General features: G+C 39.8%; 2 protein-coding genes and 1 gene segment (V, D, J or C); 2 read left to right on the top strand and 1 right to left on the bottom strand.

Annotated features, from left to right (window-relative positions):
- Window positions 1–978: 978 nt before the first annotated feature.
- Window positions 979–3090, top strand: LOC102077845 (uncharacterized). 3 transcript variants are annotated; one of them, XM_025899031.1, is made up of 6 exons: window positions 979–1037; window positions 1177–1485; window positions 1696–2043; window positions 2212–2349; window positions 2447–2502; window positions 2585–3090. In XM_025899031.1, the coding sequence occupies exons 1-6, from the start codon at window positions 995–997 to the stop codon at window positions 2717–2719; spliced, it is 1029 nt and encodes a 342-aa protein (XP_025754816.1). In that variant the 5' UTR covers window positions 979–994; the 3' UTR covers window positions 2720–3090. The 3 variants fall into 3 exon arrangements, with proteins under 3 accessions (XP_025754816.1, XP_025754810.1, XP_005465634.1); XM_025899025.1 differs by having other exon boundaries at window positions 2209–2349; XM_005465577.4 differs by having other exon boundaries at window positions 2209–2349; window positions 2581–3090.
- A 3085-nt stretch (window positions 3091–6175) lies between these two features.
- On the top strand, window positions 6176–8491 carry LOC106097356 (signal-regulatory protein beta-2-like). The gene is made up of 4 exons (XM_025899106.1): window positions 6176–6239; window positions 6382–6702; window positions 6780–7139; window positions 7275–8491. The coding sequence occupies exons 1-4, from the start codon at window positions 6197–6199 to the stop codon at window positions 7415–7417; spliced, it is 867 nt and encodes a 288-aa protein (XP_025754891.1). The 5' UTR covers window positions 6176–6196; the 3' UTR covers window positions 7418–8491.
- A 7489-nt stretch (window positions 8492–15980) lies between these two features.
- Window positions 15981–17905, bottom strand: LOC106097355 (Ig kappa chain V region K29-213-like). The segment is given in 5 exon segments: window positions 15981–16070; window positions 16232–16302; window positions 16850–16881; window positions 17277–17621; window positions 17734–17905. Coding segments are annotated over 4 exon segments (420 nt in total).
- Window positions 17906–24339: the final 6434 nt, after the last annotated feature.

Genomic DNA, 24339 nt, shown 5'->3' with positions numbered 1-24339 from the left:
TTCTTTGGGAGTTCTCAGGAATTTGTAGCAATTTGTAGTTTCCCTTTTTAAGTGTCATTTTTCATATGATCAAAAATTACACTTATGCAGTATTTTTAAATATTTTAAATTTAAATGAGAAATGTTTCACTGTTTCTCCCACTGAAAACATTATGTCCTTCACTACCAATTCCTTAACTGAATGACTGAGCATGCATCATGACATTATTTTCCATGTTATTTATGTGATATTTCAATTTCTTTAGGCAGCAGTTATACACCTCTCAAACAATCTAGCAAGTAGACTAAATGGTTTTCTGTATTTTTTTTCTTCTGTTGGTTTCTTAAATAACATGTGAATGTTAATTACTACAATAATCAGGTGCGATATTGATCAAATTCCAATGGACCACAACTTTATTTGGTTGTTTAGCTGGGCATAATCAATATGTATTGTTAACTTTAATTAGACTAGAAAAACACGTTTTTTGCAGATAACTTCAATCTGCAAAACCAATCAAACGATAACTTTTATTAATGATTTAAATTAAATTTTATTTAATGATTCAAAATGTTAGTTTTTAGCCTTTGGGTCTTAAATTTGTATCTATTAAAATGTTCATGTGTTTCACTTGGAAATATAATTTAGGCTCTTTAGTTTCAATATCAATGTGAATTTCAATATGAAAGTTATAAAAAATGTTTTTGCACATTTCTTTCCAGCTGACAGTCTAAAATATTCTTTCATGTATTCTTTCTGTAAGTTTCATTTTGAGAAACCCACAACAAGTCTTAAATATGAAATGACACAACCTACATTTGGTGTTGTTTCATGTGCTTAGGTTGGAAAGATGGTTCATATTGTTTCCACTACGGTAATGCAGTGAAAAACCAACGAAACGAGAAGCCAATCAGACTGCTCTGAAAGTGTTTCCTCCCACTTCAAATGATTATATTTAGATGGATCATTTAAATTAAGTTTTTATTACAACAGTATCATGTCAAAACACCAGAAATGAGGGTTATTTTTTATTTATTCCTGATGCTCAATGTTGGTCGTAAGTATATGGAGAGATGATATTTACTGCAGATATATATTTAAAGTAATGAAATTTAAGAAATTTAAAAGGACAAACAAAATTCATGATGACTGACTGGACTGATTTTTTTCCCTTTTTGTTTTTTGTTTTTGGCCAGGTTGCTCAGATGAACAGAATTTCGAGACCAAGACAGTTTACGTTGGGGAGAATATTAACCTGACATGCCCCCGTAGGGAAGTAGGAACCTTGTTTTGGATCAAGCTTGTTTCTGGAGATTTTCCTAAAATCTTGGGAAGATCATTTAGCTCTCAGAGTGCTGATCAGCGCATTAGAACTGTAACAGATCCTGGAATATTTGATCTGTATATTACAAAAGCACAGCAGAGTGATACAGGAGTTTACATCTGTATGAAAACAGCAAATCGAGAACTAACATTTTTGAATGGAACCTACCTGAAAGTTGAAGGTAAGTAGACAAAAACCTGAAGAATTTTTGCAGATTCCTGTAAAATTTGTGAATTTACATTGATTGTTTGCTCATTTGTGCATGGCGGTATGTATGGACGTACCACCATGTGTATACCAAATAGTTAATATAAAAACAAAAGCTACGCTTTTTATTGAATTTTGCTTTTAAAATAACAAGTGGTTTTGCACATTCTTTTTAATTACTTAGGACCTGAGCCTCCTTTCACTACAACTCCTCCACCTGATTCTGTCCATCAGGAACGCACAGTGACTCTTCAGTGTTCAGTCCTCCATGACTTCCAGAATAAAACATGTCCAGTAGATGACAACGTGTTCTGTTTGAGTGTAGAACCACATCAATCTCACCCGGGTTCTAATTATACTCATGTGAATGGTGGAGATGAATATGAAAGGAACTCAGAGGGACTCTCAACAAAAACATGTTTCTACAGCTACTTCAGAAACCTCAGCTCCTCTGATTCTCAGACGTATTACTGTGCTGTGGCCACATGTGTGGAGTCTTTTCCTCAAAATAAAACAACAGGCGATGCTGAAGGTAATTGAGTGGTATTTTTATAATGGGGCAATTAGAGGATTTCTGCATTTCTTTACATTTTGGGTTTTCATCTATTCTATAATGCCTAATCAAATAATTGAAAAATACTTTTGGTAACACTTTTAATTACTGTTAACTTTCATTATTTCTTTTTTTTTATGTCAGCAGTCAAGAAAAGCTGTTCAAAGAAGGACAATACAATTCTCTATCTGTTATGTGTCGCTTTGGCTATAAGCCTGATTGTTATAGCCTGTCTAGTTTATTCAATCAAGAAGCTAAAGAAGAATTCATATGTGTATTCTAATGGTAAGCAAAGTCACTCCCATTGAACATCAAGCAATCAATACTAGGCAAATATAACCTAATTTTACTGCTTTTTTTTTTTTTTAAATTGACAATACAGATGCAGTTGCCCTGCAAACAAATGTAATTTCAAGTGGTGACCAGGAAAATCAGCAGGTAATTATAAGGACAAACAGAGCCATAAGCTTCCAGCATGTTTTCCTGTGTAAATATTAACGTGTGCTGTTTCCTCAGACAGATGCGGACTTGTTGGTTTATTCAGCACCAACTTTTAAAAAAGCGAGCAAATCGGGGACAAAGGATACAAAAACTTCGGAGGAAGAAAGCATCTACACTGATGTCAAGGCTCTTGGGCTGGATTAAGCTCTACTAGCATCATGGATGTGGATTTTGTTGTTTGTTAGAAATGTAATTATTTGTATATTTTTGACACTGTATTTATGTGCAAAGACTAAAAAGTATATTATTAAGCTATTTTAGAGATGTAAACAGTATGAATCCCATCTATGAATGGTTTTAGTCTCTGTTGTTGTGTTCTTTAATATTATTTAGTATATTGATGTGTTTCTCTGTAATCCACATGAATACATTATTTTCACATTGTTTTAATGAAAGTAAAAAGTGGTTACAGTGGATATACAGTTTCCTGTTTGATAGTAAATATAGTTTAATACAACAATATAACACAAAATATCAACATTATAAGAAAGTCACTAATTATTTAATTAAATTTCTTAAGAAAGAGTCAGTGTGGCATTTTTTCTTGCATGTGTATGTTTTTAGCTATGAACTTTAAATTTTGACAATAACTCAGTTAGTCTAGGCTACTCTGAAATAAATAAAAACTTGCCGACTTTCCTTACTCTAGAGGTAAGGCCTAGTGGCTTCATGGTATAATAATACAAGAAACAAAAACCCTTCATGGGTCATAAGCTAGGGTACCCTTTCTGCTTGTTCTAAACCCTGATAAATGGGAGCATTTTGTCAGGAAGGGTATCCAATATAAAAACTATGCAAAAGCAAGTGTGTGATCCATCTGTGCTGGATACTGTGGCTGTCCCTTGGGAAAAAAGACAGCAGCTAGAAGTATCTAAGTCAGAGGTGGGGCCTGATGGTTTTATTTTGGTTTCTGTCAGTCATTATGGTTATACCCAATTTTAAAATCACAGTAATCAGACTTTGACAACAGTCAAAATAACTGGAATTCCATAAAGTGATTATAAACCAAGTTTTGTTACATAGTGACAAAAAGGAAAGAATAAGTCCTAGGCTGGGGCTTGTTGAGCCTTGATCCTTGTGGGAGATGGTCACCACTCTCCACTGGACAGTTCTACCCCTTCCTGGGATGCAGGTACTTCTTGGTTCTGGGGCATGTGGTTATTTTGACTTCTGCTCAGCAATCTGTACTCTATAGAGCAAAAAGCTAATGATGTATGTCTTTTGGTTTTCCAGTAATGCCACCCATTACCCCACCTTTGCAAATACAATACTTACTGACAAGCAATAAAATACTATTTTGAGATTTTAAAAAAGAGGAAAGAATGAATTTTAAATCGTGTCATTAGACATTTTGTTACCAGCAGTCTGTCCCAAAAACACATCATTTGTTTCCATTTCTTTAGATTAATCAGCATCTATCCATACAACCATCCATTCATCCATCCATCTTCTTCCGCTTATCCAGGGCCAGGCCACAGAAGCAGCAGCATCTCCCCAGCCACCTCCTCCAGCTTCTCTGGGGGGACACCAAGGCATTTCCAGGCCAGCCGAGAGATATAATCTCTCCAACGTGTCCAGGGTCTGCCCTGGGGCCTCCTCCCGATGGGACATGCCTGGAACACCTCACCCAGGAGGTGCCCAGCAGGCATCCTTGTCAAATGCCCAAACCACCTCAACCTTGTGAATCAGCATGACTTCATAAAATAGTATTAGTAATAGTAATATTAAGATTAATATGAATAATATTTATTTTAATAATATTTAATTAATCTGATCACCTCCTTATCCCGACGAACTGCTCTGAGTTTTCATTGTACTGAGGAGAAGATCACCCAGTAGAGTCCACCTATTTGAAAGCACAGCCTGACTACTTAGTTTAATTCAGAAGCACTTTAGAACTGAACCTTACTGGTTACTGACATGGTGGTTTTATGGTCCCACAAATGTGATTCCGGTCGGACAGGGGGTTCACCCACCGTGCATGTGCAGTGATTCCTCCAGGATCCTGACTGAATGTTACTGGAAGCGGATTACGTAAGTGACTGCCGAATATTCCAGACAAGTGGTCTGGAATAGAGCAGAGAGTGGACACTTTTCACAGTTTTTAACACTCAGTTTCACGTCTCTCTTTGTTATAATTTTGCTCTTCTCTGTGGCTTGCTGACTTACCAGCAAAACCACAGACAAGAGTGGCCCACAGACCAGTTGTACCATATACTTTGTAGACTGCCTTCATCTGACAACAGAACTCACTGCAGGACAACAAATGCCCTACCTCTGCTTGATCATAGAGCCAAGTTCATCTTACTAAAGCTACCTAACAGACTACAAATGAGAGGAAAGTTAAACCTCATGAATGAACTAACATTTATTTCCTCCATTATCATTTAAATATGGTGGGAACTTTGTTTATGGCATTTGCAGTTATTTATGAAGATCTTTGAAATGTTCACTATTGTTTTGTGATAACATTCATATTTTATTATAAATGAAGAAGCTGCCGTACATTTAAGTGAAGCTACTCTGTGGCTCCAATTGCTCAGTGTATTGTTCTCTCTAAAACTCTTCTTAAAGACTTCGGCTCTGGTCCTACATACATTTAATAATTTACAAACCTGAGATGGGTCATGTTTGCATCTGGAAATAAATATTTGTCCATTCTGTATCTCTTTGTCGTTTTGTCTGTGTCATTTTTCTGATGTGAAGATGGCTGAGGCTTTTTTTGAGCCTTGAGTTATTTCAATTTTATTTATAAATGCTTCATAAGGCAAAAAATAGTTATCACTTTGGTGAGGTCACATAAAATACTTTACTAACAACTGAATTAAACATGAATTACAATATGAAATATGTATTTATAAACCCTCTATTAACACACTTACAAACATATATATAAAAAACAATTACCCTCTCACTCCTGTGGGCGGTCTTGTCCTTCAAACTCAGGTCCTCTACCAGAGGCCTGGGAGCTTGAGGGTCCTGCGCAGTATCTTTGCTTTTCCTAGGACTGCGCTCTTCTAGAGAGAGATTTCGGAAGGTGTTCCTGGGATCTGCTGGAGCCACTTGCCTAGCTTGGGGGATCACTGCACCAAGTGCTCAGAATACCACTGGGACCACTGTTACCTTTACCCTCCACATCTTCTGGAGTTCTCCTCCCAACTTTTTTAATTTTTATTCAAATATGTGAATAATCCTGGATTGTTTCACATGAAATTTGCTACAAAAATGGCCAAATATTCTGTTTTTTGAAGACTATAAACTATCCCCATTGTTCAGCCTTTTCTTTAGCTCTACAGGTGGCAAAATGTTGTGTCCCCTGGCCAATATTCAATCTACAAATTTTCCCTGAAATGTACAGTGTGACACATTATAGGTATTTCTTACATTAAAAGACCGAAGGACACGAATAGTTACCATATTGGCAGTGTGAAAAACTAGAGTCCAACACAATAGAAGATGAAAGAGAGGTGATACGTTTTACAAAGCACAGGAGGTAAATGTAACAGGAAATGTACTTTTGAATCTATTTGGTGTTAGCCAATCAGGTGCATTTTACTGACCTAAAACATTCATTCCACCTCCTTCACTCATTGAAATACCAGTACGGTCCCCAACAAAAAGCAGTGCCAAGATGATCGTCTTTTGGGTTACATTGGTTTTTTTTCACCAAGGATGTAAGTGCATTTTTATTTTGTCTAAAAATGTTCTTAGTTAAGGATTTATATGTCAAATACATTTGCACAGACTAAAATAGTTTTACACTGGAAAGTTACTACAGCAAAAAAAGTTTTATTTTTCTGTTTTCTCTTAATTCAGATTCTCTGGTTCCAGTTAAAACTGTTCAGCTTGGTGAACCAGCAACCTTGCCATGTGCTATTCCCAAAGAGCTCAGCATTAGGGGAATCAAATGGTATAAGCAGAGCGTCGGGGATACTCTTAAATTAATAGTTACTCTGATTAAGTCTACAGCTGATTTTGGTCCTGGATTTTCGAGCTTAAGATTTCGGATAAATAATGATGCAAATTTTAGCAGCCTGACCATTTTGGAGACAGTTCAAGAGGATGAGGGTCACTATCACTGTGTAAACACAGAATGGGCTGGAAGTACATGGAGTGGAATATATTTGTTAGTTACAGGTAATAAGCCAATCTACTTTTACAAATGTTCACATTTTTCTATGCGTGTTTGGAAAAATGTGATTTGTATTACACAGGAAACACTCAGAAGACATCAAACTATGCAGTCAGTCAGTTGCTGATAGAATCAAATCCAGTCCATCCAGGAGACACAATGACTCTCCAGTGTTCAGTCTTCTCTGACTCTGGCAACAAGACATGTCCAGGAGGTCCTGATGTCCTCTGGTTCAGAGCTGAATCAGATAAATCTCTTCCAAACATCATCTACACTGACAGAAATAGAAGTAATATATGTGAGGAAAGATCTGACCATCAGAAGACATGTGTTTATCACTTCTCTAAGAAGGTCAGCTCCTCTGATGCTGGGACTTACTACTGCGCTGTGGCCACATGCAGGGAGATATTATTTGGAAGTGGAACTACACTGGTTCTTCAAGGTAACGTTATCATTACTCTATTAATGAGAAAAGATGTTACAAATTGCACTTAACTAGTCCTTTTTAGTTTGTTTGTTTTTTATTGCACTTTGGCATTCATCTCATCCTTTCCTTTTCTTTTTAATATCATTGCAGAAAACAGCGTGTGGTCACAGACAGCTAGTAGAGTTGTTTTCTTTCTTTGCGCTGTCTTGGTTATAAGTCTGACTGTTATTGCTGTCCTCATTTACACAATCAAGATAAACAACAGTGATCACCCCAAAGGTAATTTAAGTTAATCATAATTCTCTTTTTAATAAAAGCATATAAATCTTGAGTTTTATCCATTGTTATCTGTATTTTCCACAATCAAGCTGCTGTCTTGCAGAAAATCTTTAGTGATGAGAAAAGACAGCAGGTAAATCAATTAAAGCTAAGAATATTTTTCTTTTTAAAGTTTTTTTTTAATGTTTCTAATATTTTTTATGAACTGCATTTTCCCAGAATAAGGACACATGGATGTTTTCTGCTGTTGTCTTTACCACGATAGAAGTTGATAGAAGTATAACAAAGAGTGCAAACGCAGTGACGAGGCAGCAGATCTATATGGCTGCCAAGACTTTTGGGCTGGATTAGGTCTATATACGATGCATTGGTATGAAATAATCTTCTTTATGTTTGCTTGGAGCTAATTGTTTCTTTTATATTGTGGCTTTGTGTACATATTGTTATCAGCATGTTTAAATGTACTTTGATCGATAATAAAAATGATTGATAATGAAAATGTACATGTTTTTATACATGTCAAGATCCGCCTTGAACAGCAGCATTCCTGGTTTAGTCTGGAATGTATGAGGTTCGGATAGTTAGGGTGCATACCACATAAGTGCATACCCATTAAAATAAAACAAACAGACAGACATTTGTGAAAGCAAGGGATTATCATTCTTGGTAATTATGTAGTAAATATGCAAATTAAATCTGTACCAATTTTTTAAATTTCTTTTTTATGATGTATGATGATAAAATCTTGGCGAAATAAGTAAAGGGTGAATACGTAAATAAGAAAAGTACTGTAGCTGAAACTAAAGACTAACAGGAAAATACTGATGTATTCAAACAGGGAAACCACACATGAGAGAAGTTTACAGATTTCAAGATAAGAAAAAAGGTGATTTTGATCAGTACCTAGCGTTGGTTTGTGTCTCAAAAGAAAGAAATGTAGAACAATGAGGGTTAAAAGGAAGGTTATTGTATCATAGTACATCATTGTCTTTACCATTTTGCAGTCTAGTTGTAATGAATTGTCCTAAAATCCTGTTGTCAATGTTACTGTGTTTGTCAACATTAATCTTCCAAATTATGAAATTAAATAAAACACCTTCTATCAAATCTTGTTATTGTTCATCTTCGCTTTGCAGCTTTGTAAACATTTTTCATCACTAAAATTCATTAAGCATTTAGAAGTAAAAGATAGAAGTTAATGAGGTTTTATAATATTTTTATACAGTGATTTAAGATGTAGTTACAGCATGTTAATCATTTGTTCCTTTGAAAAATACTATTATCTGTCCATTCTCTTCCTCTTATCCATATTAAGGGTACTGGGGGGCTGAAGCCTATTGCAGCTATCACAGAGCAAGAGGTGTGGTACACTCTGGAGAGGTTGCCAGACTGACTCAGGGCTAACTAACTGCTGTATTCATTATTTTTTGTACATTTCATGAGTAATGCTCTCCTAATATTAAAATGGACAGGTTAAGGACAGATCATTACAGATGATTCCTGCTCACTATAAGAGTCTCATCCAACAGCAGCATACATACAATCATGTGGTCATTCTCGCGTTTTCCTTTGTTTTTTACAACTCTCATTGCATAGCAATCCACTGCTGTGTACATCATGACCTGTAATGACTTACATTTCACAATCTTTACATTTACAATCCTTACATTCAGGGACAGTCCTAGCTTGTTTGGTACCCTGGGCGAACACTCCCTCTCCCTCTGTCCATTTTCCATCAGTAGTTTTGCGCTCCAGTATCACCCAACCCCACAACATGTACTAATAGACTAATAGACCTACACCTTGTACAGTGTTTTTTTCTGGGATTTCACACAACCCAGGAAAAATAATTAATAAAAAATGGGCTTGGAGTGACAATATTATGAATGAAATGTGCACTACTTGGAAGCAGCCCGCCCCCTGCCCTTTGAACAGGTTGTGTGTGAGACTTCAGCACAGCAGCAGCAGCAAGCAGGCGCACCGAGGGCCCCTTGCGCTCACTTTTCGCGTAGATGTGTGTGATAGAATTTAGAAAACACATGGGTGCAAATTATAAGTCTATATCATGACTTCTTCAGTTTTTGTGTTTGTTTTAGGGCAGTCAACGTTAACGCGTTAACGGCGTCATCACGATTAATGCGATTAAATTTTTTTTTTTTTTTTTTTTTTTTTTTTGTTAATGCGATTAAAATTTTTAACGCAATCAACCTATCTGGAGCGCAGAATGGACAAACTTCAGACAAACTGCCCGAAATGCATTGAGAGAGAGATTTCAGGGATTTTGAGACATTCTGCTCTCCAGATGGATTAATTGCTGCCGCCCCCACCAGGATGGTGCCCTGTGCAACCGCCCATGTCGCTCATATCAAAAACCGCTACTGCTTACATTTCTGTCATCAACAGTTAGATTAGTGAAATAGTCCAAGTCTAATAATGCTGTGGCATTAGAACCAAGATATAGAACTCAGAGCAAGACAGGAATGAATAAAAGATCACAATTAATTGCCAGATTGCAGTGAAGATGAAAGTGAGGCAACAAAAATCAAATTCTGGAGCACAGAAATAATAATAATGATTTATATAGCACTTTTCAAGGCACCCAAAGCGCTTTACAATGACATTATTCATTCACGCTCACATTCACACACTGGAGGCAAGCTACGGTTGTAGCCAGAGCTGCCCTGGGGCAGATTGACAGAAGCGAGGCTGCCATATCGCGCCATCGGGCCCTCTGGCCAACACCAGTAGGCGAGAGGTGTTGGCCAGAGGGGTAAAGTGTCTTGCCCAAGGACACAACGACCAGGACAGAGAGGCCGGGGATCGAACCGGCGACCTTCCGGTTACAGGTGCCCTTCCCAACCCCCTGAGCCACGGTCGCCAGACCGAAATAATACTTAACCTGACAGTTAAAGTTTCTGCAGTCCCCTTCAGCCTGTTACCCACTACTCTCTACCTCACCTTTGGGCTTTTTTGGACTATTTCATCAGAAATGATTTGATCTGTGAATTAAGACAATTTTATTTAGAAAAACATTCCACTGGGCTTACTCCGCTGCAATCCTTTGCTTTGTTTTTGGGACTTCCGCGTTCGGAGCTACACAAACTTCCCACCTCCTCGTCCCAGCCTCGCTCCGCCACTCCTCCCCAGCCTCCAGTAGCTGCCCAGCCTCCAGTAGCTCAGTTAGCTGCCCCGCAGCCGCTCTCAGCTCAGTTAGCTGCCCCGCAGCCGCTCTCAGCTCAGTTAGCTGCCCCGCAGCAGTCTCCAGTGCTCCCAGCTTCACCCTCAGTGCAGTCTCCAGTGCTCCCAGCTTCACCCTCAGTGCAGTCTCCAGTGCTCCCAGCTTCACCCTCAGTGCAGGCCCCAGTGCCGCCTGTAGTCCAGGCCCCAGTGCCGCCTGTAGTCCAGGCCCCAGTGCCGCCTGTAGTCCAGGCCCCAGTGCCACCTGTAGTTCAGTCTCCAGTGCCTCCAGTGTCACTTTCAGTTCAGTCTCCAGTGCCGCCTGTAGGTCAGGCCCCTGTGCCTCCAGTGTCACTTTCAGTTCAGTCTCCAGTGCCTCCAGTGTCACTTTCAGTTCAGTCTCCAGTGCCGCCTGTAGGTCAGGCCCCTGTGCCTCCAGTGTCACTTTCAGTTCAGTCTCCAGTGCCTCCAGTGTCACCGTTACTTGCAGTTCAGGTTCCAGTATTACCAGATTCACCCGTTCACTCCATGCAGGGAGAAGGCTTTATGTCTACGCAGTGTACTTTTCAGGGTTTAGCCGCCGTTGGCACAGTTAGCAACTCCAGGGCTTCCCCAGAGGCTGGGTCTTGGTCGATTCTGGACCCCTGAGGATTGAGCAGCCCCCTGGGAACCACTTCATGTCAGCGTTGCCTGGGCAGAGCCAGTGCTCAGTGCATTGTCAGTCGCCACTGTGTCAGCTAGTGGCCTCCATGACTGCTGGCTTGGTCATGGCTTCTGCTTGAGGGTCCGAGGGACCGCTCCGGCCTTCGTCTCGTGTCTCCGCTGGAGGGTCCGAGGGACCGCTCCGGCCTTCGTCTCGTGTCTCCGCTGGAGGGTCCGAGGGACCGCTCCGGCCTTCGTCTCGTGTCTCCGCTGGAGGGTCCGAGGGATCCGTCCAGCCTTCGTCTGCTGTCGTCGCTGGAGGGTCCGAGGTATCCGTCCAGCCTGCAGCACCTTCGTCTCCGGCTTCCACGCCGCCGCCTGCAGCGCCTCCGTCTCCGGCTTCCACGCCCCCGCCTGTAGCGCCTCCGTCTCCGGCTTCCACGCCGCCGCCTGCAGCGCCTCCGTCTCCGGCTTCCACGCCGCCGCCTGCAGCACCTCCGTCTCCGGCTTCCACGCCGTCGCCTGCAGCGCCTCCGTCTCCGGCTTCCACGCCGTCGCCAGCTGCACCCTCACCATCCACGCCAGCTGCAGCCTCACCGTCTACGTCGTCGCTTGCTGCGCCTCCGTCTCTGGCTTCCACGCCGCCGCCTGCAGCGCTTCCGTCTCCGGCTTCCACGCCGCCGCCTGCAGCGCTTCCGTCTCCGGCTTCCACGCCGCCGCCTGCAGCGCCTCCGTCTCCAGCTTCCACGCCGTCGCCAGCTGCAGCGTCACCATCCACGCCAGCTGCAGCCTCACCGTCTACGTCGTCGCCTGCTGCGCCTCCGTCTCTGGCTTCCACGCCGCCGCCTGCAGCGCCTCCGTCTCCGGCTTCCACGCCGTCGCCAGCTGCAGCCTCACCATCCACGCCAGCTGCAGCCTCACCGTCTACGTCGTTGCCTGCTGCGCCTCCGTCTCTGGCTTCCACGCCGCCGCCTGCAGCGCTTCCGTCTCCGGCTTCCACGCCGCCGCCTGCAGCGCCTCCGTCTCCGGCTTCCACGCCGTCGCCTGCAGCGTCTTCGTCCACGCCAGCTGCAGCCTCTTCGTCCACGCCAGCTGCAGCCTCTTCGTCCACGCCAGCTGTAGTGCCTCCGTCTCCGGCTTCCACGCCGTCACCTGCAGCCTCATCAGCTACGCCAGCTGCAGCCTCATCAGCCACGCCAGCTGCAGCCTCATCAGCCACGCCTGCGGCAGCCTCTGGGTCTTCGCCCTCGCCTGCGGCGGCCTCCGGGTCTTCAGCCCCGTCTGGTCCAGCCTCCAATTCTCAGCCCCGTCTGGTCCAGCCTCCGAGTCTTCAGCCCCGTCTGGTCCAGCCTCCGTGTCTTCGCCTTCAGCTAACCGGCCACTTTCCAGGCCACTGGCCAGGCGCCATCACCGTCGTGGGCGGCCCCCAGACTCCCTTCGCCTGAGTCGCCACCGTTGCCTTCCGCACGGTCGGCCTCCGGACCAGCTCCATCACCTCGTTCGCCAACGACGATGCCATTGCCGTCCTCACGGTCGGCCCCCTGAACTGCTTCCACGTGGCTGCCGCTGCCTTCCGCACGGCCGGCCCCCTGAACTGTTTGGGCCCCGGTGCTGTCGGCCCCCTGGCTGGCCCCCTGAATTGCTTCCACGTGGCCGCCGCTGCCTTCCGCACGGCCGGCCCCCTGAACTGTCTGGGCTCCGGTGCTGTCGGCCCCCTGGCCGGCCCCCTGAACTGTGTCACGTTGCCGTCCTCACGGCCGGCCCCCTGAGGTGTTCTGTTTTCCTGTGCTCTGGTGTGTTTCTTTTCTTTTGGTTTTGGACTCGTATTTTGTTTTTGTTTTTTTTTTACTTTCTAGTGCTTCTGTTTTTTTGTTTGTTTGCTTCGAGCCCTCCTTCCTGGGCCCCCACCGCCCGCCCTGGTCGGGTTGGTTTTCTGTTTTTCTGGCCGGGGGAGTACTGTCATGATCCTGGGTCCGTTTGACCCAGCGTTTTGTGTTTTTCTATTTAGTGTGATTTTGGTTCTGTTCTTCCTCTGTTTAGTGTTTACTCTGTTCGGCCCATGTCTGTCCTTGTATGTGTAGTTCCTGTTTTATTGTGAAGGTCTGTGTCTTATGTCAGTGTGTTCTGTTTACGTTTTCCCCTACCTCGTCAGTTGTGATGTCTTCCAGGTGTGTTCCCCTCCTGTTTCCCTTCCCCTGATTCCTGGCATGTGTATTTATAGTGTGTGTTACCTCGTCCTCGTTGCTGGTTCGTCTGTGTTGTTTTCCCTCGGTCTCCCTGCATCTCTCCATGTGTATTTCCCCGGACCTCCCTGCATCTTTGTTTCTGGTTTGTTTTGTTAGTTTTACCCAGTTTAGGTTTTCCTGTTCATGTCACCTGCCATTTCTGTTGATTTGCACTCCCGTCAATAAATATTCACCTGCACCTGAGCTGCTGCTTCTGGTCCTAAATAATTCCCACACGGCTTGCACCCGCAAACCGTGACAGGAAGTAAAGAAGACTTTGCAAACAATATGAGCTACATTGCAAAAGTGGATTTTGGGGACAAGTCAGGGGGAAAATCAGAGGAAAAACCATATAAAATGTTAACTTTAGATTTACTCAGAACAGACTTCACTCAGCCGCAGTTGTATTTCTTATATAACCTTCATATTTTTAGAAAAAATTGTTCTTTTGTCTAGACTTTTTGTCTACACTACACTACTTTTTACTCTAATTTACAGTTTCTCTGTCATATTTGTCTCAGTTGAATCAGAAACCTTTAATCGCTTCTAGGTTCTTGTGATACTGTGCTATAAGCCAAGCGTAAAGCACCACAAACACCTCCCTGACTTTGAATACCATGCTAACCATTTGAAATTCTGAAAGCAATACCAACTAGATTTTTAAATCTTACTATAAAATGAGTAACAATAGGGTGGACATTGGGTAAGTCTACACTTTTTGCAGTGACCTCGTATAGAAAACTATTTCTGTATAAGTAATATGTTTTTTTTCTATCTGCTTTCACAGTTAGTAGCTTGTAATGCAGCCTTCAGTAACAGTAATAAATCACACAGCAGTAGTGCATCGAAGACACTGAAGTGGCACATAACCAGGTAGCTACCACAACTAATACAAGGTAGTTGCAGTAGGCTAAGGTTAGTTTTTAAAAAAGAACTTACTTCCACGTTTCTTTAGATTAGAGGTGGAGTCTTTTGATGCTGAAAGCAGCTTGGATGTTGGCAAAAAGACTTTGCATTGCACAGTCAGATTTCGCCCATCCCTTTCTTATTTAAACGTGAAGTGGTGTCAGAATTTCCAAGTAAGAAATGCATTCCTGCCCGCACACTGCTGGCTCTGTTGTGCTGGCTCCAGGTCCACTGTGTAACTGACACCACCAACATTAACAGGATGCTTACATTAGAGCCTCTTATTGTGCTTTGTTTAGGTTTCCAGCAATGCGGGGAATTACCAAAATTAGAGAGGGGATAGAGATGGGATAGCCTAACATATGAAACAGGAAAAGACCGCAGTGTAATCCATTTATTTTAACAAAGTGACTGTATCGTAATTATTACCAGTAACTGTAACGTAATACAGTTACTCATATTTTGTATTTTAAATAATGCCGGTACATGTAATCCGCTACTCCCCAACACTGTATTAGCAAAACTGCTGTTTTTGATCAATGCACAGTACCTATTTTAAGTTTAACAGATGATTCACATTCTGTCATTTCAAGTTGTTCTTCAGCTGTTAAAAAATATTTAAACTATATATACTACAACCTATGATTAAATTCACTCAGTCAGAGCTGCATATACAGAAACTTTAGCGACACTTAAAGTATAAAGGAAAAGCTTTATTAAGTGACCAGCGCGTTTCCACTGGAGTCTTCACGTCATCAGATCCTTTTCTTCTCCATGCACCTTAAAAGTAGATGAAGTTGTGCCAGAAAATATTGTTGCTATACAGAAACTTTAGACATCCTTATTACTTCGAACTAAACAAGTATGTTTCAAGCTTAAGGGGAAGTAATCAGAATATTATAAGACAGTGATTATCAGTTTAATCAGGTCAGACTAGGTGATACAGAAGAACCAAGACACTGGCATAAAAACAAGACAGGAAGAGAAACAGAGTGAATCCACTGTTGAAATTTATAATAAATCAAATAAAAAAAGAAACATAAAAGCTTCCCCAAATATATCCCCCAAATTTAAAATCTGTAGAATAACAATGAACATCTGAACCAAAAAAATAATTATTTTGCAAATAACTGCAAAACAGAAACTTATTATCTGGAAAATCATGAAGTTAGAAAAAAACAATTCAACAATATTACAAGAAATCAAAGTCACTGTTGGAATTATAAAGAATTCAAAAAAGGAATCTAAAAGTTAAATCAAAAGATAAACTCATATGATATATTTGAAAACTATACTCGAAAACTCTCGGACCACAATAGGCAAAAACTGATTTCACATACGTACTGTAGTAGCCTACAGAAGCTGTTCTATGTAAGAAACTAATACAATTTATTTTTTTTTATGGCAGCAAAATAAAATCAATAACTATGATAACAGAGATATGGTGATATTGCAAAAATAGTGACAAGCAAGCTGCGGTGATTTCTTAACAAACTGACTTTCCCACAAGAAAGTATGTTGCTAAGAACATAAGCAGCAAGGAAATAAATGCTGATAACTTTGAAATGAAAGTGTCCGCTGCATAGGCCTGCTCTGCCCCAGAGAGGGTGTTAGGTGTAATTATCTGCTTTGAGAACAGAGTACACACACTCCGTGTATGCTCTTCTCATCTTTATTTTTCTGGGGAAACCCAGTGCTGCACAGCTGGTTGTAGTGTCTTTCTGTAAAATATTCATATGTTAGTGTTACTGAAATTTTGGAGATCAGAGTTGATGTTCTTTTAATTTTTATTATTTATTATTTATCATTGCATGATATGACATTATTAAAAAGTCCTAATGTTTAAAGGTTGATTGCTTTATTGTGCCACATATTTACCAGAAGCGTATTTATGGAATTTGATTGGTCCACTGTTGACTTGCCAATATGATGGGAGCCAATCATTTTTCCTTTCAAAAAAAGAAATCCATTCTCAGTATGTGTACATATAATAACTGCAATTAATGTAATGAAATTGTGACAGTATGACAGAAAATATAAAGAAAATATAAAGAGCTAACGAAAAAAGAGGTTAACTTATGCAAAGTATGTGCAAAGTGAAGAGTGGAAAGGTGTTTGGTCCAGATGACAACTGTAGAGGTATCGAAATACGTAGGAGAAAGGGGAGTGAACTTTTTAACTAGATTGTTTTAACCTAATCTAGTTTAACTAACTTCAAAAGATGAAGGCCTAAGAAATATGTACAGCAAACTGACAGCATCTGCAAGTCACATACTTAATAAATAAAATGCCTGACACATTTAAGGAAGTGTTTTTGAGCCTCTTGTCAAAATTAAACCAAATTTTCTCCAGCATGATAATAATGCCAAACACTCCAATGCACATGGAAATTAAGTTGGGAACTTTGTAGCTGCTCTGTCACACATACTACAAATGGTAATCATTCAAAAAATTCAAAAAAACACTAATTTGTCAGTATTTGTTAACATTTCCAACCTGTGCAACGTTGACAAACATTCCTTCGATTGCTGTAGAAAACAAGAATGGGGATCAAAATCATGCTGCTGGTCAAGAATACTCCAAGCACAAGAACAAACAGCCCAAATTCTGATACTGACTCTGGAAAATAAACAATAAAATAAATCATTATGTACTTATGAACCATTAATTAAAACACATAATTTATAGATAGTCAATAGCTACAAAAGTCAAAGTTCATTGATTTTAGCCAAAGAAAAGTTGTCAGATTTTAATGATCGTGATTATAAATGCATCATTATATAAAGAAAACAAGCCTATTTGGTTTGCATAGTGTAGGACAGAAAATATCTTAATAAAAGGTTGTTTTGACTTCGGCTCTTCCCATTAGCCGGACTAAATGGTTTAATACAAGATGGATTTAAATTTAAATGTTAATACATACTTGTCTCTACTTTAGTTCCTTCACCAAGCAGGATCTCCCCACATGTGACAACAGCACAGTAGTAAGTCCCAGCATCAGAGGAGTTCTGTATTGTTTTGGTCAGGCTGTAGGAACATCGTCTCTTAAGAGCTTCATCACCGTTGTTCACGAGAGTGTAAATGATGTTTGGAGTAAATCTTTCAGATCCAGCTCTGAACCAGTACACACTGTGGTCATCTGGACATTGGAGTGCTTTTTCTTTGTTCTTGGAGAGAAGTGAACACTCAAGTGTCACAGAGTCTCCCAGAAGAACAGACTCTTTCTCTGGATTTTGTTTCACGTAAACAGATTTCTGATGATTGTGATCTGTGAATTAAGGCAGAATTGAAATATAAACTTTTTGTAATTGATTAAACTGATTTGTGTCAATATCACTGAACTGTTCAGTGACATTGGTACAAAAAGGGAAACATATTACCTTTCACAGCCAAGAATGTGCCACTGCTGAACATCTGTGAATATGTGGTTCGTGTTTGACAGAAATATGTTGCTTCATCCTCTTTGCTGACATTTCTAATAGTAAATATATACTGAGATGCTTCTTTATTCACTGTGAAACGTGAATCTTTAAATTCATCAGCTAAAGCTATTTGGTTAAAAACAACAGAAGCAACACTTTGGGGCAAGTGTCCCAGAGACTGTTTATACAAATTAAAGGATTTTAACTCCTTCTCAGAGACCTCACAGCCAAAAGTAACATTGTCACCAAGGTCAACAACAGTCAAAGAGATCAGCTGAGGAACCTCTGTAGTTTGAATCACAGCTGAAGAAGAAAGAAAATTTACAATTAACAAAATGACAAAATTGATGCAATTACAGTTACAAGGATAAAATACCAGCAACAGTAAAGATGTACCACAGTGTAGTACAAACATGCGTTTCATGTTTTTCTCACGAGCAATGACTTGCACTTACATGGTGTACAAAGAAGAATCAAAGCAGCCAGTTTTACGATCATTGTGGCACAGCACTCTTGTTGCACTCTACTGATCTTCTCTTGCTCAAATAGGAGGCGTACAGCCATCACAAGGTGAAGAAAGTTTGAAAAGCAGAAATCAATGATTGGCTGAAATGCAGGAAATGACCTTTCTCCTATTTAGTGAACATTCTGTATATTATCACTGGATCTAAGAGGTATTTCTTTCGGAGTAACTACTGGCAGCACTTTGATAACAGTTATTAATGTCTTTATTCTCACCACTTAAAATGTGACAGAAAGTCTTGTTATGTGTCATTCTCAGCACAAGCTCTGGGAATCTTTTTACACCAGGAGCAGTTCGCATGTAACAGTAGTAGCTTCATGATGTTTCTTTATAATTCAGATACACCTCAGATTTATGATGCAAACTTTTTTGATCATAGCTTAATATCTTTCTGGTTAACCAGGATTTAGAAAATGAAGTGTATCAATCAAGGTAGAGCTGACCTTTCCTGAGTATTTAGTAATTTTCAAAATCTTTTCGAACAATGAGAGCTACATCATACATTCACCTGTAGGTTTTAGGGAAAAACCACAAAGACAGTGTGTATTTGAGAGAGAGAGGACACTACTTGTGTATTTGTCACCAAGGTGCAAGATACGTTGTATTGTAGTGGGTCAGGGCTGTTTGGGTTTTGTTTGACAGCTGTGTTCTGTTGTTTCAGGCGGCAGCGTTATGTTGCCATGGTTTCCATGTGACACTCTCTCTCTGTGACTGTGTGTTTTCTGGGTGAGAGAGTGCCTTTTTTTCTTGTTGTTGTTATGCTAGAGCTATGACGAGCAGTTGAGTTAGCGGTGGTGTTTTCTGTTGGAAATAAACTGCTGTGCTCCCTGGCAATACGGGGAAGCAAGACCAAACAATACCTCTGTCTCCTCCTTGTCTGAGCTCGCCACAGTATTTTTTGCTAGTGAAACATAGAATTTGTTTTTTCTTAAAAATAACATCAAAACATGGAATACAGGTGTCTTTTCATTGTCTTTTTATTATAATAATATAATATAATGGCTACAGAACTACATAGAAAAGAGAGAACGACAAGGAAGTCACATTCAACTGCTACACTCAGAGATGAAGGCTGTGGTGGGCCTTTGACCAACCCTACTGAAGCTATTTCCTCAGAACAGGCCTCACTGTGAAGTTTTATCTACCATTAATTTAAATGGGCTAAAAATCTATCACTGTACTAAGTTAACACATTCTAAGAATGTTAGGTCAAGTGGTCAAACCAAATATACTGTTCTAATCTTATGAAAAAAGAAAAACAAAGAGACCAGAGTAGTACAAGTGAATCATGAGCACCTCCCCTGTTTCCTTGCAATTACCAATGAAAACAAACAAAAACAAACCACAGTGTTACTGAAATCAGTCACAACATGACTGAACAGGTCTGAGTGTTGGTGTCTGTTTCTCACATAAGCTTTAACAACTCCAGATGTTTGTTATGATATAAGTACTAGTCACATTAAACCTATAGTATTTTTTCCCTTTAAAAACAACAACAACAAACAAAAAACAGACAAATGATAGTGTTTCAAGATCAGATACCTGAGATTGAAAAGAGACAAGAAGAAACCCCATTTGTATTCACACCCCCATTTGAAAGCCCAGCCACAGCAATGCTTAAGTTTCCATGCATCAACCATGGCTATTTTTGTCTTTGTGTGTTTCAGGTGCAAGTAGTGTTGTGCACAAAAAGGATGCACAAAGTACTAAAAGGAGATGAAGAACATGTGAAAAGAACAATCACTTATTGGTGTGCTGTTTGAAATGACATGAGAATTGTCCTAGGAAATTACAGGAAACTATTTGATTAAACTATAAGACATATTTATTTGTCTCAAGTCATGTTTTACTGTGTTTCTTCAACTATGTCCACAAACGATTACTCTGTCATATTCATATCTGTTACAGTTGAGTCAGAAGCCTCTCAGCTTTTTCAGGTCATTGTATTTGTTTGTGACACCATGAAAACAGTACTCTGAGGTGAGTCTAGAGAATGGAAGGTGTTTTTTCAACCACCTCCCCAACTCTGCATGCTGGTTTTGCGTGTCTCTTCCTGCTTAAGTTACTTTTATGCAGACTGGTGTGGGGTACTTTTCACAGTGACAGTTAAGCTCAATCCAGTCTTCTGACTTCGCATCTTTATACCTCTTCAAAATGCAGCAAACAAATGAACAATTTCATGTTGGCTATGGATACGTTTTCTTTTCTTGTGTCACTGTGTTGCTAGAACTAGACTATAAGGAGAATAAATATCTGGCCTTTTGTACCAGTAGCGTCAACAGTGTTGTCCTTTGACGATTTTTCAATTTCAATTTTTTCTCCCCAAATTTTAAAGTGTTAAAGACAGAAACCTAATTACAGGTGGTGGTTTTGCGGAAGAATTGTATATATGATAATTGTATATTTGTCCACCATAACTATAGATGAACACATGGGAGTTGATGACATTAAAGTAGCTGATCTCTCTATTTAAAAAATTGTTTAAAAATATACATGAGGATGAATAAAAGGTTCTTGCTGGTCTCACGTTCTAAAGGCCCTCCGCATTTCTCTCATGAGAACAATGAGCAAAGCCACATGCAACAGCAACACTGACAGACAAAGGTTGTGGTGGGCCATTTCTGAACCCTTTGACCAAACACTGAAGCTGTTTACTCACAACAGAACTCACTGTTAACTTGAACTGGATAGGAAGTGAGAGAAGAGTCACAAGACTTTTAGCTAAATAAACTCCTTTGATTTAGTTTTACCTTTTTGTCATTTTTGTGCTTCTAAATATCAAATGTATATTATGTATAACAAATGTATAACAATACTCACAGTGTGACTGATTAGGTGAGTGGGTACCCTTCCCTTTTTAACTATTTAACTTCCCTTGTAAGTTGTTTTGTTATATCGATTATATATTGTCATCTTAAAAATTTGTCATTTACAAAATAGTGCAAGACCAACTTCCTTAGTTTACAACAGAGAATGAGACAGAAAGAAAAGCCCCTCACATCATTCTTTGAAGGCCCAACCACAGAAATGCTTAAGTTTCCATCCACTGTTGTTTGTCAGTGATTGCTGTGACTTTGTGTTTGTCTCTGTGTGCAAACAATGCTCTGCAAAGAAATATAAGGAAGATATTGCAAAGGAAGATAAAAAGTTTCTCAAAACATTTTGTCTTCCTTTGACACTGATGACTAGCGTTGGCTAAAATTGAACGGATATTGTCATAGTTTTGTGCTGCAGTATTAAGACAACAACTGCATTGTCAGACTGACATTTTTTGGATTTGTTCCATGATACATTTAGCCTAATTAGACCATTAAGAAATGTGTTCTGGTCTGGAATTATTTATATACTTTTTCATACACTTTTTTAGGTAATAAAGTCACTCTAAGCACACAGCAGGGACCCGTTTTTAATTCAACAAAAAAAGATATATATCTTTACAATATTATATCTTGATGAATGCTCAGTCATCCAGGTAAGTAAATCCCAAAAGGTTAATTCTATTCATGTGGATGTAGCGTTTGCAGTGGGAAAAACATTCCGTCACTCATTTATTTGATTCAATGTTATATGATGGATTATGCAAAAAAAAAAAAAAATAGAATTGGGCTGAAAGGTCTATTGCTTTATTACATATTCAGGTTTTGTGTTGTGTTTTTAAAAAGTAACTACGTAATAAAGTAACTAATTACTTTTGAAAATAAGTAATCAGTAAAGTAAAAGATTACTTTCTTGGAGAAGCAATCAGTAATTAGTACCTAATTACTTACCAACACTGGTCACCAGCCTCAGAAATCGCAAGTTAACAGCAGCTCAGATTAGAGCCAAGATAAATGCCACACAGAGTTCCAGTGGCAGACACAACTCTACATCAACTGTTGAGAGGAGACTGCGCCAATTAGGCCTTTATGGTCAAACAGATGCTAAGAAAGAACTACTAAGGAAAACAACAAGCAGAAGAGATTTGTTTGGGCCAAGAGACACAAGGAATGGACATTAGACCAGTGGAAATCTGTGCTTTGGTATGATGAGTGCAAATTTGAGATCTTTGGTTCCACCCACCATGTCTTTGTGTGACCCATGCATGGTTCGCATCGTGAAGCATGGAGAAGGAGATGATAGTATGGAGGTGCTTTGCTGGAGTCACTGTTGGGGAGTGATTCAAAATTGAAGGCACACTGAACCCAATCGAGATGGTTTGGGATGAGATGGACCACAGAGTAATTGCAAAAGTGCAAACAAGTGCTCAGCATCTCTGGGAACTCCTGCAAGACTGTAGGAAAACCAATACAGGTGACGATTTCATGATGCTCATCAAGAAAATGCCAAAAGTATACAAAGCAGTAATCAAAGCAAAGGGTGGCTATTTTGAAGAATCTAAGATATAAAACTTTATTGTTTACTACATAATTCCATATGTGTTAATACATAGTTTTGATGCCTTCGGTAAGAATCTATAATGTAAATTGTCATGAAAATAAAGAAACACCATTAAATGAGAAGGTATGCCCAAACTTTTGACTGGCAGTGTATATCATATATCTTTTATAATTAAAATAACAACTAATCCAACAAACCTCATTACAAGCACCAGATAAGGAAGTGTGCATCAGAATGTAACAAATATAACTTTTCCCACAATAGAAATACATGCTAACAAAAGTTAGATGTCACATTGTGTTTAGACTTACAACTAGCTGTTGAATTCGTGAAATATTCAGGAAAGAGTTTATGGTCAAAAATAAAGTATAGGGTCATTGTTCATCTTCAGAGACTGCTATCAGACACCCTTGACTGACGTCTCTCTCCATGCACGAGAATAAAAGGTGCTGTTACTACTGCTAACCGTGTTTGCAGGTTTTTGGCTTAACGACAAAACCCAGAGGCAACATCTATCTCTCTGTCCCTCCTCTCCTCTATTTTTCTTTCACTCTCCTTCTGTTAACTCTCTTCCTAACTGTTTTTCCTTCCTCTTTCTGTATCTGTCCCACAGTCCTGTCTGTTCTGATTTTAATAACTTTAAAAAAAAGTTAGAGAAAAGTCATTGGGCCTGCCCAGACACTGTTTCCTGTTTCAGTACCTGCTGCAGCTCCTCATGTCAGCAGTTCTCAATTTGAAGCTCTGGCCAATAGAGACCGTTAGGCTTTACTTTTGGGGATTGTTACAGCATTTTCTACTGTCATTGGTCTGCATTCATGCCTTTATTTGTGACCATGAACTGTGGGTACTGATGATGGAATGAGGTTCATCATAAAAGTAGCTTAATTCAGGTTCCGCTTATATAGGGTGATGTGCTCATTCAGTAGAAGATTAGAATGGAGCAAGACCAGACTAAAATGCTTCTTTGAGGCCTCTCTTTTCAAGCATGCCCTGCCCTAGGGAAGACTCCTGTTTGTGCAACCAAAATCTGCAGGATAAAATATGGATGGAAGTTCAACAGCTGAAAAGCTGAATAGTTAGGAATAACAGCAATTCAGAGTGCATTAACTAAAATATATATGTTTGCTGAAATTTTCATGACCAACAAATTCCTGCAGAATTTCTGGTTGTTGTTTAAGTATTCTTTGGTATTCATCATTTTGTTTTTTTATCATGTGTTCTTGTGGAATATGACATTTCAACACCTACTGTGTGGTTTCCTATATAATTTATAATAAATAATTGAATCCAAATATGACCAATTATCTCGATTCTGCAAGAGGCAGATCATCAGATCAGAAATCATCTAATGTATGTAAAAGGAATTGGAATTAGATCCGGTCTTCAACTCTTCAGAGTTTTAGTATTCCATTGTTTCTCATCAGTAAATGATCAGTCCTGAAACTTTGTTTTCAAATGCAAAATATGATATATATCCGTACCTTGCACTCCATGCCACAAATAGCAGTAGTGACTGAGTCGAGTCCAATTTGAGTGCTTGAGGTTTAAGGACAATAATAAAAATCACATAGTGGCAACAGTGCTATTGTTAAGAAAATGGACAGTTGTAACGGAAGATGAAAGAGAGGTGATAGGTTTTGTAAAACCCAAACTGAGACAAATGT

Source organism: Oreochromis niloticus, linkage group LG2 (genome assembly GCF_001858045.2).
Source record: "Oreochromis niloticus isolate F11D_XX linkage group LG2, O_niloticus_UMD_NMBU, whole genome shotgun sequence".
Lineage (NCBI taxonomy): Eukaryota > Metazoa > Chordata > Actinopteri > Cichliformes > Cichlidae > Oreochromis > Oreochromis niloticus.
This window is presented reverse-complemented; position numbering and strand designations above follow the sequence as displayed.

Excerpts from the sequence above, each read along its gene's own strand:
- LOC102077845 (XM_025899025.1), top strand. The coding sequence starts at position 995 with ATGAGGGTTATTTTTTATTTATTCCTGATGCTCAATGTTGGTC. Across the intron at positions 1,486-1,695 it reads AACCTACCTGAAAGTTGAAG|GACCTGAGCCTCCTTTCACT; the intron begins GTAAGTAGACAA and ends TTAATTACTTAG. Across the intron at positions 2,044-2,208 it reads AACAACAGGCGATGCTGAAG|CAGTCAAGAAAAGCTGTTCA; the intron begins GTAATTGAGTGG and ends TTTTTATGTCAG.
- LOC106097356 (XM_025899106.1), top strand. The coding sequence starts at position 6,197 with ATGATCGTCTTTTGGGTTACATTGGTTTTTTTTCACCAAGGAT. Across the intron at positions 6,703-6,779 it reads AATATATTTGTTAGTTACAG|GAAACACTCAGAAGACATCA; the intron begins GTAATAAGCCAA and ends TGTATTACACAG. Across the intron at positions 7,140-7,274 it reads AACTACACTGGTTCTTCAAG|AAAACAGCGTGTGGTCACAG; the intron begins GTAACGTTATCA and ends ATATCATTGCAG.